Raw genomic sequence first — 16,419 nt, 5'->3', positions numbered from 1 at the left:
AACTAAGTTTAGTGTCATTCATTTAGTCATGGACTACCTTCTCATATTCAATTTTTTCTATCTCCAGCCTTGTTTTTTTAATTAAAAGCCTCTTATACTCTGTCGAGCCTTTTATCCTCTATATCGAGCTCCAGGGTTCTTTTATACAGGGCCCTCACATTATCTGCTCCAACCTGAAACAAATAAAGAACATTGTCCCTTTGCAAGGCACACTTGGAGAAAGTTGAAGGTGTCCATTTGACTACTGTGTTTCAAGATTCATTGCTTATACCTTGTGTCTTTGTCTTGGCCTTGAAGTGGAGGCCCTAGGCTCAGGGGGAGGAAGAAGTTCCTCTTCCTGCTGAGTTTAACACCATAGCAATTTAATGAATTGAGTCATAATTTAAATGAGCACTTTGAGGCCTTGTGTCTCATGTTCAGACCACCACCATTAGCACGTTCACACACTCTCACCACCTGTGTTGCAAGTGGTAAAAAAACTCAAAAGTGTACCCCCAAAATGCTCTCTGAGCAGGCAGACAGTTTCCTGATCATCTAGGACCTCCACTTGAGAAAGTAAATGGCATATTTGATCAATATTCAGCAACCACATATGGCATACATACTGGCGTATGACTATTAGTTTCACTGTTACCTCTGTATGGCACAGTGGGACGACAGTGGGTGGTGGCAGCAACAGCATTTCCTGTCACTGCAGAGAACAGTAATACATTTCACTCCTACAATATTCATAAATAATTGTTGAATTAAAATGGTCATATAGATTACTTGAAACATACATATGCTTGGGTTTCCGAGCTGCTGCCACCAGGGTCTGAAGAAATGCCCCCTTCCACTCCTTCCATCATGGGGCGACCCTGATAGCTGGAGAGGACCAGCTCCTCAGCAGGAGTGAAGTCCTGTGGAGGAGGGCTCCCTCCAGTTTTCTTTGCCTAATTTTTCTTCCTGTTGACAATTTCATTGTTCTATAGGCCCTTTGTATACCAATATCCTACAAAAGGGACTGACTCAGGCAATTCATTCTTGTACTTGTTGGCCTTAAAATATGTGCAAGTATTGCCTACGGCTACTTACCGTTTTGAATTATGTTTTTATATTTATTTTTTATTTGCTCCCACGATCGTTTGCCACTGCCAGGGTTGCAACTAAAATAATACAGCAACAAAAGTTTAACGTTATGGAATGCACAAGTGTAATTATGGTCACATCTTGTGCCTTGGGCAGTGATATAAATAAGTCATGTAGGTTACGCATTTACAGCGTCTGCTATTTTCTGCCAGCTTGGCAGCAGCGAATTTGTGGATTTGGGTTTTGGCTGTATCAAATGTCTGTATTCCTGATATGTTTGTATTAGGCTATTTCACGCAGGAGGAGTAGACAAAGTTTGTAAGATTAATGTCTGCTCCTCCTGCGTGAAATATGCGGCTATTGTTTTGTCCATTGCAATTGGACATACGGTGCAAAACCGTCCCTTTATGTGAACGCGAACGTCTCTAGATTGGAAAGATCTGGGTTGAGTTAAAGAGTTGATGACTGCCGTTGTGATACCGCTTATCGTGATTGCGATTGTTAGGCTTCGTGTAGCCGGGTAACTGAAAGTAATCCAGAGCATGTTGATTTTGATTCGTAGTACAGGCCCCAGACATCCTTGAGGTTTGTTATACAGTGGGGGAAATAAGTATTGAAATTCAGTAAATATATTTCCAATGAGGCTATTCCCATGACATTTTCACCAGACTTTGGTATTTCAGTTTTTCACAATAGCTAAAACAAATTTCTTGAAATGGTCACCCATTTTCTCAAAACTGTAAACACCAAACCACATCTTCCAAACTACTTTTCCAAAACCTGTGACTCTTCTGGCAAAATCAAACACACCATTTAACCTGTGCTCAAAATAAAACAATGCTTTCAGATCATAAACACAGCAAATCCATATATAAACTAGGGGTGGGAATCTTTTGGTACCTCACAATTCGAATCGATTCCGGGTTTGATTCGATTTGTAATAATTTTTTTAATTTATTTTTTAGGATTTTTGAAATTTGTGAATCGCTAGTAGACTGAATCGCGATTCAAATGTGAATCGATTTTTTTCCCCCACCCCTAATATGAACACTATGGAGCAATCATTAGACACAACACCAGTCGCGGAGCCAGAGGAGTGGCCGGGGTGGCACTGGACCCCCCTGATATCGGACTGGCCACCCCAGGTGCCACCCCAAAATGTCATTCGCTATCCCTGGCAATTGGATGCTGATTGACATTTAATTTATCTTGTTAAAAGAAGTGTTTCTTTTGACATCTGGCAGCGCATTTTTTCAATCGAGGATATTTCCACAGTTCACCAGTCAGTCACAAATCACTACGCCAGCGTCTGATACAGCGCCAGCGACGGAAGACAAGAGCATCATATTACAGTTATCATTTTAAGGTTTAGCATTGGGGTTGAGGCTTCCTGAACAAAATGTTATGAAAGTTGAGTTGCTGGGCCATAGAAAAAGATGCATATTGGCAATTTGGTTCCATAACAGATTCAGATAAGAGAAATATGTATGTTTTTGTTTAGCACTTAGCACTACCTTAGTAGCTAACAGCGTAGTTGTACTGTGGTGTAGTTGATTAAATTTTGTTTTTTTCATTTTCATTTATATAGCACACTTTTAAAACAACAACAGTATCATTTAGCCATTTGAAATCTATTGTAAGGACCTGACTAGGTCAGAAAGGAACAATCGTCCAAGCATAAGATGAAGTTCCCTAATTGACGCTTATTAACCACACGGTACACAGGCTACTAGTAAGCCAAACAGCTGTTTGGCCCTAGCCCACGCTAAATAAAAGAAAGGTAGCCCACAAAACAATAGTGACCGCCTCTTGTGAAACCCAGACGTAACAGAAAGAACAGACGCTGAACCTGGGGCCTCATGTATAAACGTTGCGTACGCACAAAAAGCTTGCGTACGCTGGTTTTCACGCACACGGTGTGATGTATAAAGATTTACTTGACGTGAGAATGTGCGGACCGCCCGCAAAGTCTTGTCTCGCTCTGTAACATGGCGAATTCTAACTGAAAAGTGCCGAAACTCACCTAAAGTTTCCACTTACTGCCATACGTCTATGACATTGACTATTCAAATCACATTTTCTTTTTTTTTTTCTTTTTTTTTTTTTCATTAATGTGGATGATCACATCAAAATGCCAAAACCCAAACGGGAAATGCTAGCTCTATATAGGCTACTGTTTAATCCGGCACCAAATTTGAGGGTGTCAAACGAACGACAAATTCACTCAGGAAATCATGCTGTTACGATGCGCCACCACTCGTTTCTTTGAGTTTTACATCGGACCATTTCTTCTTAATTTCTGCCATGGTCCAGTTCTCCGAACCCACAGCATTTACGGTCCTTTAATAATAATAATAATAATAATAATAATTGTATTTGTAATGCACTTTATATTTAGCTAAATCTCAAAGTGCTACAGGTAAAAAAAAAAGAAAGGGTGCATGCGACTGACAGTTTACTCCGCCGACTTTCTTATGTTGCTAATGCCTGATGACACACCGACAAACAGGACACATTTTCTCGCCTCCCCCTGCTATGGTTAGAACCTCGATCTCACAGTCTGTGAAATAGTTTTTTTGTGTTTAGACATTTTATTTCAGACAAAGAAATGACCTCAGGAGCGCATTTATAGGTCATCTGCATATGCATTTATGGGAGGAGGCAAGGCGGGGTCAGTGGCTCGTTCACGTGCGGTCAATCTCACGTTGATTGTGATTTATAAAGGAAAGGTGCGCAGGACCTGGCGTACGGCCGGTTTTATACATGTGAATATTTCTGTGCGTAGGTACTTTTCGAGTTTTGGCCGTACGCCATATTCTGGTATGAAAGCTGCGCAATCCTTTATACATGAGGCCCCTGGTCTTAACTTCGAACGCTCCACCCCTTCCCCCAAACCCCCCTCCATGCCCCTTCGCCAACCACCAGGATACCCGGAATCCGAACATTCTGGGCATTCCCGTGATTAGCAGACAGCAGGTTGATTGGCATGTCGGACCCCGCGAACACTACTGGTAAACAACGAACTAACAACCTAACATATAATGCGCGTCTTTCGGTGTGGGTCGCTACACTATTTTTGTACTTTAACGGCTAAGATTCCTTGATGAGATGCCTTATCAATCTATTAACGTTACAAAAGATTAACACTGCAGTCAGATAGCTACCCTGTTTGCTATTGTATAATGCTTGTTTGAAATACGTATTTCAGAGTAGGGCTAGCTATGATCTAGTAACTTAAAGGCTGGTAGTTGATAATAATGGGGATATGTTTAAGATCGAGATTGTACTCAAATGTGGGTAATTGGATTTGTAGGCCTACATGTTATTTTTTCTTAGGGTTCACTTCAAACATTTAAAGAAAGGGTAACAGAGCAGACATCTTCAAAAAGCTGAGCAAATTGGATCAGGTGGAAATAGATCCCAGTCCTTGCATCACCCCAAGACCTCAGAGACGATTCCCTCCCCAAGGCTACAGGCACCAGGTCAGAGCATACTAGGCAGTCAGTCACATGCCAAGTTTAGCTTGTGTTTGTAGGCCACACATGTAAGCCTTTTCCGATTAAGCCTCACTTGTGTGTATGTGAGAGAGACGCATGAGTGGCAGAGAGACGGAGGGAGAGCAGGGAAAGGAAATGCAGCTGAACAAATACGCTGCTTGTTTTAAATAGCATTAAAAATATATCATTGATATTTAACTTCCGAATACTATTCTTCGTCTGTCTCTGTTTTTCCAGACTAAAGAAATAAGAACAGTTTTTTTCCCCTTCTTCAATCCAACGAGCCCTTGAACGAATAAAAGCCCCCTTGGCCTTTTCCAGATATATATATTGTCAAGATTGGACTGTAGATTGTTTAATTCAGTCTGCTCTTCCAGTGTCAAATCATCTTTACAGCACAGTGTATTAATGTGACTAATTACGTCTCTTTGTCTTATCTTTTTAAGTGTTGATAATTTTGTACTTATCCTAATAGCTATTTGTTTAATTTTGAACTTGACCCATTCCCATTTACTCAGAAAATTCACCTACTTCTATAACCAGTTGTTTAACTACAGTACAAAACTCAGCATCTTCCAAAAGGGTATTGTTAAATTTCCATATGGAGTTTGTTATTCTCTCTTCCACCCGGAGAAAGTGTCAAAGATATTACACAATGATCAGTCAGGGGTGATGCTGAAATTTCACATCCATTTACCTCATTAACTAAATTGTCTGAGATCAACCAATAATCCAATCTTGAGCACTGGCCATTGTGAGATGAGTTGAACCAGGTAAACTGAATTCTGGTTGGGTTTTTCATTCTCCAATAATCTATTAGATTGGCCTTTGTGATCAATTCAACTATTGTTTCGTCAAATGTGTGGCAATGCCTCTTTGAAGGTAGGCGGTCTAACCAAAGATCAGGGGCCAGATTAAAATCCCCCCCTATTATTACTCTGTTGAAAAAAGCATTTTCCATTCAGCTAAGCACTCACTTAAGGATGAGAAAAGATTCTTGTTCTGTGCTCTATTGTTATAACCATACACACATAACAAAATGTAGTTTTACCATTCATTTCTGTTGCAACCATTAACCAATAGCCGTTAGAGTCACTTTTATGGTTAATAATTTTCCCAGGAAATCTGTTTCATAAAACCATAACTCCTGCCGAATGTGACAATCCATGACTGAAAAAGATAGAGTATCCCCATTGCAATTTCCAGAATTTCGTGTCAGCCTCAGCTGAGTGGGTTTCTTGCAAAAAAACACAATTAGCCCTTTGCTCCTTACAGAAAAGAAAAATAGCCTTACGTTTTACATTATCTTTCAACCCCCTAGTTTTAAAGAAATAAAGGACATTTAGGTGATAAGTATATTCTATAAACAAAGCCCAAAAGAGTGTAACGATGCACAGGAAAGAACAAATAGTCCACAATCCACACGTAGAGTACAACCAACCCTCCATACACCGTAGACGGTGAAAAAGAAAAACTACAAACCGAACAGCCATTGTAGCAAAGGTCCATCCAAATATGAAATCAACATCCAGCATCAGCCACATGCTGGCGCGCACAAAACATTTCAGTCATCAATGCAACCAACCATGCTTAAACCCCAACATCTGGTCATTTAACCTCGGATGTTCAGTGATACAATAAAAAACAAAGTGCGGGAAAGTGGTATCGGAGCGTTTAAATGTCAACCAAACAACAAAATAGCTCCTCATTCAAACGTGAGTGCAGGCTGGATTTCTAACAGCCATTCAAAGATAGCAAAACAAGTGTTCAGTCAGGGTCCACTCTCCGGTTATCGATCAGAGTGTATCCTTCTTTCAAGAATGCCCTTTTAACTGTCTTTCTGGCTTCTTGGACCAGTGGCCATAGCTTTGCACGCGCCTCCCGGTCTTCTTTCGAGAGGTCTTCTTTGAAACGTATGTGCATGTCCCTACACTCTCGCATCCTTCGACTTCTTCCAAACATCATCCCGCACAGTTCTCATCCCGAACTGAATGATTGCTCTCGGTGTCTTATTTGAGATAGCGGCATGGCCTTTCCTTCCCAGCCGGTGAACGGTGTCTACGGTGTCTCGCAGCCTCTCCACAGACATTTAAACAACCCTTGTCAGTATCCCGATTACAACTTCTCTTGTGTCCTCTCCATCCTTTTCAGGGAGACCAATCATCCTCAGATTCCACCTTCTTTTGTACCGGGTTTACTCTGCACATGTTTCCTTCAACAGGTTGTTTTCTCTCTGAAGGCCTCCTTTTCTTTTCTGAAGCACGCAGATTTCTTCTTGGTTTTCCTTGATTGCTGTTGTGTTAGCTTCAATACGTCTGTCGAAACTTTTCAAAAGTTCCGTCTGCTCGTCCATTTTACTGGTCAGAGCTTGTATTGCTTGTAGAATTGCAGCGCCATTATTCGCGTACTCAATTCCATCTTGGTGTCTCTGTTTCTTTTAGCCTGGGTGCCAGCCTGGTCCTAACCAGACTCTCGTACATTGCATTTGTACAGAGAGTCTGGCCTCGCTCCATTGACAAGCGTTGACTTCCTTGTAGGGTACTCTGTTGAAGTTTAAAACTATTGGATCTGCCCAGAGCCACTCTGATCTGCCATAACCAATCCCTAGCGTTCGCCTTAGCCAATTCCTTCACCACTACTGTAACAGAGCTAGCTGCCGTAGCAGGAAAATCAAACTGTTGCCGAACCCTGTGGGGAGGAGGGCCGCAACATCATGGCCACCAACAAAACTCAGCAAAACTTGTTCTTGCTCCGGCTTTAGCTGTTGGATATTTGGCAGCGTTGCCACAACGGACCGAATAGCTTTGTTCGCATCTTTCTCCGCCGCCATTACGGAACTACAACACAAACTAGCGCACGACATCAACGTCATCGTTCTCAGCCACTCCCTCTGTTTGCTGATTCGCCGGTAGAAAATCAACCTGAAAAATCTGACTTACGTACCTCATGGCCAGACCTATGTACAGAAGCAAAAATAAAATTGAACGGAAGTACGTAGGAGGGCAGAGCCAGGCTAAGCCGAACTTAGCCCACCCACAAAAAAATTTGGTCGGGAAGTTGGGTCTGGGGTCGCTCGGTTGGGGAAAAACTATGTCCGAACAAGAGTTGTTCGGACCAATCAAATTGTCAGGGCGGGCCTTATACGAGGAAGGACAGATGATCAACAGTAACGTAATCAACCACATCACTAAAGAGCGCTTGGGTTGAATTTGTTTTCAACAAACAACATACTACGTTGCTCTGATTGGTTGTAGGTCTATCCAATTGAGCGAAGAGGCATTTTTTGTCCGGGTTCGGTTGAAACGCCCCATACTTACAGCCCAACGGAGCGGTATCAGACTCATATTCTGACTAGAATTATGAGTAGGACAACGTCAGGCTATGTTTTATTTGGCTTCGGCTGTTTAATTGGCGTATGGTCTTTGTTAATTTTGGACTGCTTTAATTACGTGTAATTTTTAATTATAAACAAAACAACAAGAAAAATTTAATGTGGACAAAGCCACCCTCCTAATTGCATTCACTCTTATTTCCATAGCTATTGTGGTCTCAAACTAACATAACTACATATGTAGCCTACACATACATATATAATTTAGTCATGGTTCATAAGAGATATTTGTAAGTTTTTCTAAATGTTCACCGTACATGGCGGACTGTATGGGTGACCAATGGCTGTTCTGTTCTTCAGAAATAAGGCAAACTGTATAGCCAGTTTTAGACATTTTAGAATGATGGGGTGGAAATGCCATCATTTTGAAAATTGACAATTAGGGCGTGACCTATGGGCAATGGTGGGCCATTTGTGGTAACTTTTTACCAAGGAGGAGGATGTATGTGCATCTCCCTAAGCTTGTGTGTGTGTCAAGGACCAGGATGTGTCTGTGAGAATTTGGAGCGCACGCACTGTGGAGCAAGGGAGACAGTTCATTGGAAGAAGCCCTAGCAATTAGCCAAGCATGCATATTTCAAATATTCACAATAAATCTACTTTTCATCTTACATTCTACTGTTTCTCAGACTTGTGTACTAAACATTGTCAAGAGTCTTCATATGAACTTGTGATTGAATCAGAGTATCAGTTTTTGACCGGCGGATGTGTAAAGCATTATTTTAGCATTGGAAAATTTGATCTCCTTAAATTTTATAATTTTTTGAGATATTAAGTTCCATGGTAACATGGTGTAGTGTCTTCCTCATGTGTGGAACAGATCAAGTCCCTAGGGCAGTGTGGCACATATTTATGGACACATGAAATATGTGCAACAGGTGTACAGTTTTAGTAAATGTTAATAATTTGCCAATTCTGTAAAATATTCCTTATTGCTTTCCAAACTATAGAAACACATGTATCCTACACACGTAGGGCTCAGAATCGAGTCAATCGGAGTTACGGATCATGAGGAGAAGAATTTTTGACAAATCTTTATTGTACAAAAAAATCCAATATGGCGGCCGTTTTAGGTTCTTGAGGCTTTTTTATTCCTCATGAGAAATAAGGCACATGTAATGAATTTTGCGACAAATGGGATGCAAATGGCATCACTTTGAAAATTGGGGCGTGGCCTGTAGCACCACCTATTGTCTCATGTGGCCCATGTTTGGTATGGTAGTTACTGCTCTGCAGTTTCAACATGCCAAATTTCACAACTTTTTACAGTACTGGTCTAGGGGCCGCCATTGACTCCCATTACACTAGAATAATACCACCAATAACAATAGGGTCCTCCTACCGGAGGAACCCTAACAATACCAATACGTTCCTCCTACCGGAGGAACCCTAATAATAATAATAATAATAATAATAATAAAAGGTAGAAACACTTAAGGTGCCTTTGCTGCTTGGCCACCAATGATAGAAATGTAGGTACCAAAGCCACTTAGGAAAAACTGTCCTCACCAGCTGCATCACATGCACTGCACATCTATTATTACAGAAATATTTGTGCGTAACTGACATCTTACTTGCAGACTGCATCACGGCACTGTGCCCTATATATAATTTCAGGAATCTGTGTGTCACCTACTTCATCACGGGCATTGTGCACTATCAATCTATAGTTCCAAGAATCTGTGTGTGTGTCTCACCGACATCACCGACTGCTTCATGGGCACTTTGCATAAGTATACATAAACAAACAGTCTCAATCACTCTTACACACACGCTGACACAGAGAAAGGGAGACAGGCAGACATTGACACAATACACACAAATGCAGATACATACAGTTAGGTCCATAAGCATTTGGACATTGACACAATTTTCATCATTTTGGCTCTGTATACCACCACAATGGATGTGAAATGAAACAATCAAGATGTGCTTTAAGTGCAGACTTTCAGCTTTAATTTCAGGGTATTTACATCCAAATCAGGTGAACGGTGTAGGAATTACAATACATTTTATATATGGCCCCCCCCTTTTTAAGGGACCAAAAGTAATTGGACAATTGGCTGCTCAGCTGTTCCATGGCCAGGTGTATGTTATTCCCTCATAAAGGGAGTTCGTTATTTCATTGACAAGGAGCAGATAAAAGGTCTAGAGTTCATTTCAAGTATGGTATTTGTGTTTGGAATCTGTTGCTCTGTTCTCAATATGAAGTCCAAAGAGCTGTCAACATCAGTGAAGCAAGCCATCGTTAGGCTGAAAAATCAAAACAAACCTATCAGAGAGATAGCAAAAACATTAGGTGTGGCCAAATCAACTGTTTGGTACATTCTTAAAAAGAAAGAACGCACTGGTGAGCTCAGAAACACCAAAAGACCCGGAAGACCACGGAAAACAACTGTGGTGGATGACAGAAGAATTCTTTCCCTGGTGAAGAAAAACCCCTTCACAACAGTTGGCCAGATCAAGAACACTCTCCAGGAGGTAGGCGTATCTGTGTCAAAGTCAACAATTAAGAGAAGACTTCACCAGAGTAAATACAGACGGTTCACCACAAGATGTAAACCATTGGTGAGTCTCAAAAACAGGAAGACCAGATTAGACTTTGCCAAAAAAACATCTAAAAGAGCCTGTACGGTTCTGGAACAACATCCTATGGACAGATGAGACCAAGATCAACTTGTACCAGAATGATGGGAAGAGAAGAGTATGGAGAAGGGAAGGAACTGCTCATGATCCAAAGCATACCACCTCATCAGTGAAGCATGGTGGAGGTAGTGTTATGGCGTGGGCATGTATGGCTGCCAATGGAACTGGTTCCCTTGTATTTATCGATGATGTGACTGCTGACAAAAGCAGTAGGATGAATTCTGAAGTGTTTCGGGCAATATTATCTGCTCAGATTCAGCCAAATGCTTCAGAACTCATAGGACGGCGCTTCACAGTGCAGATGGACAATGACCCGAAGCATACTGCGAAAGCAACCAAAGAGTTTTTTAAGGCAAAGAAGTGGAATGTTCTGCAATGGCCAAGTCAATCACCTGACCTAAATCCAATTGAGCATGCATTTCACTTGCTAAAGACAAAACTGAAGGGAAAATGCCCCAAGAACAAGCAGGAACTGAAGACGGTTGCAGTAGAGGCCTGGCAGAGCATCACCAGGGACGAAACCCAGCGTCTGGTGATGTCTATGGGTTCCAGACTTCAGGCTGTCATTGACTGCAAAGGATTTGCAACCAAGTATTAAAAGTGACAATTAGATTTATGATTATGTTAGTTTGTCCAATTATTTTTGGTCCCTTAAAAAGGGGGGGGCCACATATAAAATGTGTTGTAATTCCTACACCGTTCACCTGATTTGGATGTAAATACCCTGAAATTAAAGCTGAAAGTCTGCACTTAAAGCACATCTTGATTGTTTTATTTCAAATCCATTGTGGTGGTATACAGAGCCAAAATGATGAAAATTGTGTCAATGTCCAAATATTTATGGACCTAACTGTACCTGCACACTTGTTGCTTTTCGGACAAAATCGTCAATTTCCCATAAAGGGGAATTTCAAAAACCTATTGCGGTCGTCTTCACAATAAAACATCTTTGGTGATACGTAACGCAAGTCATTTGGCCAATCACAATCAAGATAACGGCAGCGTCTTCTTTGCAAAGGCCCTGGCTGCAGCTTTCCCTGGATTCCCGTTTATGGAGAACGTTGTTGCTGACATGTTTGACGTTATAATGAAAAGCTAGCTTCTCAGCTGTATAAAATGTGTCACCTTTTTCAGCCCTTCTGAGTTCAAGCATCAATAGTAAAGACACTTCAAAGAAAAAAGTAGTTAGTGTATATAAAGAGGTTCCTGTGTTTTCCCTCCCTCAACACGTGTATGCTTCTGTGTCTACATGCTCACGTGTGTGTGTGTGTGTGTGTATAGGTGGACGACGACTTTGCAGCGCAGGACTACCGTCTGCAGTACCGACTGAGTGCATCGGGCCAGTACAAGGATGCCTACATCGGCCGTGACTGCGAGTTCCTGGTGCTCCACCTGGACACACACACCGAGCACCTGTTCAGAGTGAGTGCCCGCGGTGAGGGCCGCACGGAGTGGAGCCCCTGGAGCGTCCCCCAAGCCGGATATACCACCATGGCGCCGCATGGTAAACACGCACACATATAGACATTTTTACATAAACAGTAAATATACAGGCAGGCCCGTCGCAAGGGGTTGCGAGGCCCTGTGCGAAATTGATGTGCAAGACCCTGCTCATTGACACACATGCAGATGAATTAGGGCCACATACGAAGCATTGGTTAACTAACTCCTCAACATAAATAGTCCCACGCCAGGTGGCGTAACTGGGATTGGAGGTCTCGAATTTGTAGCTTGGTGTGGGTAAAGCTCGGAACAGAGAGACTGGCAAGCAGCGAAACTACCCTTTTACACAAATCTGTGCAATACATTTTTAACAAGCAGAATAATACAGCACCATCATACACATAGTCCCAGCTATGACTTTTTCTCTCTCCTGTATTTTTGCAATTAGACTCTTTTAGATAAACAACAACAAAAATTATTTAAAACCACTGGCTTTACATCATCACCACATTGAGCCTACCACATCTTCTCTGCAAGTGTTGACAAATTTATCCAGCAATCCTCGCAGTGACTTCTTAAATTTTACCTTCATTAAAAATAAATAAAAATAAAAATACATTCTCAACATCCGACTCGTGCCTGCGAAATCAGTCCCGCTCTCATGCAATCAATATTTTTCTCCTTCATCGCTGTGAGTGAGAAGGGAGATGAAGCGAGCACGCATTACATACTGACGCAAAATCAAATCATTGACAAATCAATAACAAAAATAAAATACATCCTGGGACCTAGACTATGCATAAGGTATTTCATTTTAGAAGCATGTTGGGTCAAAACAGTGCTAAACAATTATTTGTAAAAAGGCCAGAAGCGAGGCCCTTTACAGGCTCGATGTCCTGTGCGGTCACACAGTTGGCAAAGGCCTTGCGACAGCTCTGTATACAGGTACTGTATGCCCATACAGAAATACACTATACTATATGTTACACACTTACTACAATTGCCCCTATGACAGTGTGCACATACAGACACATGTACATTATGTATAATGTGTGTCTGCTCCATCAGATTGGTGCCCAGGCAGTGAGGGCTACATCCTCAGCAGTAGACGGAACATTGCCATGCGCAGTGACTCATCCTCTTCCAGAACCCCGGTCCTCTACTCCAATGCTCCAACCTACTTCTGTGGACAAACTCTCACCTTCAAGTGAGTGCACACACACACACACACACACACACACACACACACGTTCACTACTGTTAGTTCATTCTTTCATTTAAATTTAGTCATTTAGCAGACGCTCTTATCCAGAGCGACTTACAGTAAGTACAGGGACATTCCCCCGAGGCAAGTAGGGTGAAGTGCCTTGCCCAAGGACACAACGTCATTTGGCACGGCTGGGAATCGAACCAGCGACCTTCTGATTACTAGCCCGATTCTTTAACCGCTCTCCACCAACCTTTCATGTGTGTGAGTCTGTAATTTTGTGTGTGTGTGTACAGGATCTCAGCCGTGGGTCTGGTGGACAAGCAGGACAGCATTGGAGTGTGTGTGGATTGTGAGAGTGGGGCGGAGTCTCTCCAGAGAAACCAGGCTGTCTGCATCTCGACCAATGGTAAGCACTTGTGTCTCATTCCATATCCACTCCTAGCACTACTTAATGTAGACCTAACAGTATTTACATCACTCCCTTCTCCTCAGGTACAGTGTTTGTCAATGGAAAAGAAATGACCAATCAGCTTCCGGATATCACCTTGGGCTCTGCTGTGACCTTTGAAATGGAAGTTGTCAATCTACTGCCTGTCAGCAACAACAACTTGAGTGATGGGGGCAACTTCAAGCTAAGGGTGACAATTGGCACAGGGAACAGGGAAGTGGTCTTTGATTGGCTGCTGGATCAAGGGGTGGACTGCTTATTCTTTGGCTGCTCCTTTACCCATACTGGTTGGAAGGTGTTGGTGTTTTGAGGCCTCTCATTGGACAGGAGGGTTGTCAATGAAGTCAATAGCACTGGCAACATGACAATCCTGATTGCTGGACTTCTCGACCTGCTTTTTTGGCCCAGTCCCGAACCAATGTTTTAACTCCTACCCCCAGATATTTTTCCTTCCCTTTCTTCCAGATACTCACTGATGCTCCCTTGTAAATCTGATGGATGAGGTGGATGTGTCAAAGTCAGTTGGTGTCCTCATGAAACGACTAAAGGGCTACATTGGCCTCCACCAAAATGCAAACATGTATGATGTTTGATAGATCAGATAGAGATCCATCTATCTGGCTTGTTTCATGTTTTCAAGGAACCATTTGGTTTTGGGTGTAGGTACCAAATTATGTTTGTTTTTCAACACACAATTCTGTGTGTTTTTTATTTGGACCAGGCTTGCATAAAAAACAAGAGCGTTGTTTACAGCTTACACCTTTTTTTGCTGATGATAGCCCATCTGTGCATGTCCTCAATAATGAGAGTCATTACTGTGGTTATATCACCAAGGACATTTGACAGTTGTGGTATTGAACGATGCCTGGGGTAAAGCCCACACAACAACAATCCTTGGGGGCACAAAATGGCGGATGTGGCCGCAGTAACCCATCTGTAAGGAGGATTGTGTGGTCTCAGTCTCAGTGGTGGGTAGATAGATAACAGGAAGAGACGTACCTTTACATTGTCGGACATCAAAGGGCTGGACTGCAAAGCATCCTGGTCTGGCTCCAGCACAGCCATTGTGAAACTTCTTATTCTCCTTTTAGTGATGCAAGTGTAGACTGTTGTAGATTTTGTGACAGATTTTCTGATTTATTTGAGTGAATTAATTTAATTCTGTAGTTCTGTCCTCCTTTTACTCTTTCCACATTTCCCTTTTTTGGCCAATTTACAAAACAGTATTTTAAAGTAACTTGTAATCATTGTATTTTCTTGTAGGAGTTGTGTTTTTGTTGGTTGTTGGTTTTCTGTGAACCTAGGATGGAAGGAGCCTGTGATTGGTGAATGTCAAACTTGCTGTCTAATAGGTGAAACGATGGAACGAATGAGAGTAAGATATTAATGTCATAAGAGTATGCAATTTACGACTGATGTGACTCAATTCAAAGCATGTCCTTTAAATAAAAAATAAATCAATGATCTTAACATAGTTCAGTAGGTCAAAGTAAGTTTCCACTATGTGGCTTACACAAAGGTGACCATGTCAGATCAGGGTGTATACTGTTGATCATTCCTGGATGTGTTGGTCTCGAAGCTAAGATACCAGTGGTCAAGTATGAGAAATCCCGTTCAGTTCTTATGGAGAAGTTCTTAATGCCCAACTAATCATGACTGCTTAAGGCTATAGAGGAATGTAGAAGAACGAGTTGAAAGTGTTGTTTTTTAAATGAGAAACTGAATTCTGACCAGCAGACATTGGGGAGGGGGAGAGCGGGTGGGAAATTAATTAAGTCTGGTAAGTATTTCATTTTCACATATTTAGAAACTACACTATTCTGGACTCTCTATGTAAAGGATTAGGACATAGAAGGGCTGTTAGTACCAGGCCTTCTCATTGCATTGTGCTTCACATGTAAGCCAGGTTCCATTGTGTTCCCTGGTTCTGTAGCACCGTAATGACACTCTTCTTTTCCAAAGCTATCAAATTGTATGAATAGTTGCAAATGGATAATGCAATTAGAAATATGCCAGAAATGGTTTTGTATTTTCATAAATGTATATCTGTTTTTTTTCACATGGGACATATAGACATACTTTTATCTATTTAAATGCTGACCTTGAATCAGTTCTTCATGTCTGTTAACGACTGATGACAGCTTTTGACTAGTGCCTGTAGCTAATTCTGAATGCTATTCACTTATAAAAGGGTGAAAGGGGCCAAATATGTATATGTTTACCATGTAATGCAACATCCAGTTGTCCAATCACTTTCCTGTGCCTGCACACATCCCCTCTAATCTTTAACTGTGACTCGTTTGCTTTTGCACCTCTATCCAGTTGGATCTGAATGCCATGAAAGTAGTTCAATAAAGTCCTTGGTAATAAAATAGTTTGTAATTTATTGTGAATATTTATATACATAGCTATATAACGTCAAATCAAATTCCTTATCTACATCTGCAGGCATGAATTAGATCCCCTCACTTTAAAGACCACTATTACCCAAGACTATGGTGCTTGTATAGACTAAAAATAATTGACGGTATAACAGCTCAGGAAAATGAAGCCAAACATCTTGATCTCCCCCTGGTGGCTGGCTGCAGTATAGGTCATAAGTCACACTCCCTCCATGTTAGCAGATGGGACATGAGCCAAACCAAACTAAGTGTACATCAAAAAAGTTTTCCAAAGATGGTTTCTGTAATTTTAGGTAGTTCTTATCACACCAGTC

The 16,419-nt window shown here is 41.6% G+C and overlaps 1 protein-coding gene across 2 annotated transcripts in view; it reads left to right on the top strand.

Annotated features, from left to right (window-relative positions):
* Positions 1–15,177, top strand: part of crlf3 (cytokine receptor-like factor 3) — a 32,944-nt gene extending 17,767 nt beyond the window's left edge. For both annotated transcript variants that reach the window (XM_067233046.1, XM_067233047.1), the window contains exons 6-9: positions 11,884–12,106; positions 13,114–13,252; positions 13,549–13,661; positions 13,748–15,177. In XM_067233046.1, the coding sequence (XP_067089147.1) occupies positions 11,884–12,106; positions 13,114–13,252; positions 13,549–13,661; positions 13,748–14,013 (741 nt within the window). In that variant the 3' untranslated portion in view covers positions 14,014–15,177. The remainder of the gene's footprint in view (positions 1–11,883; positions 12,107–13,113; positions 13,253–13,548; positions 13,662–13,747) is intronic.
* Positions 15,178–16,419: the final 1,242 nt, after the last annotated feature.

Source organism: Osmerus mordax, chromosome 3 (genome assembly GCF_038355195.1).
Source record: "Osmerus mordax isolate fOsmMor3 chromosome 3, fOsmMor3.pri, whole genome shotgun sequence".
Classification (NCBI taxonomy): domain Eukaryota; kingdom Metazoa; phylum Chordata; class Actinopteri; order Osmeriformes; family Osmeridae; genus Osmerus; species Osmerus mordax.
Note: the sequence above shows the minus strand (reverse complement) of the source record. Positions and strands in the feature narration are given on the sequence as shown.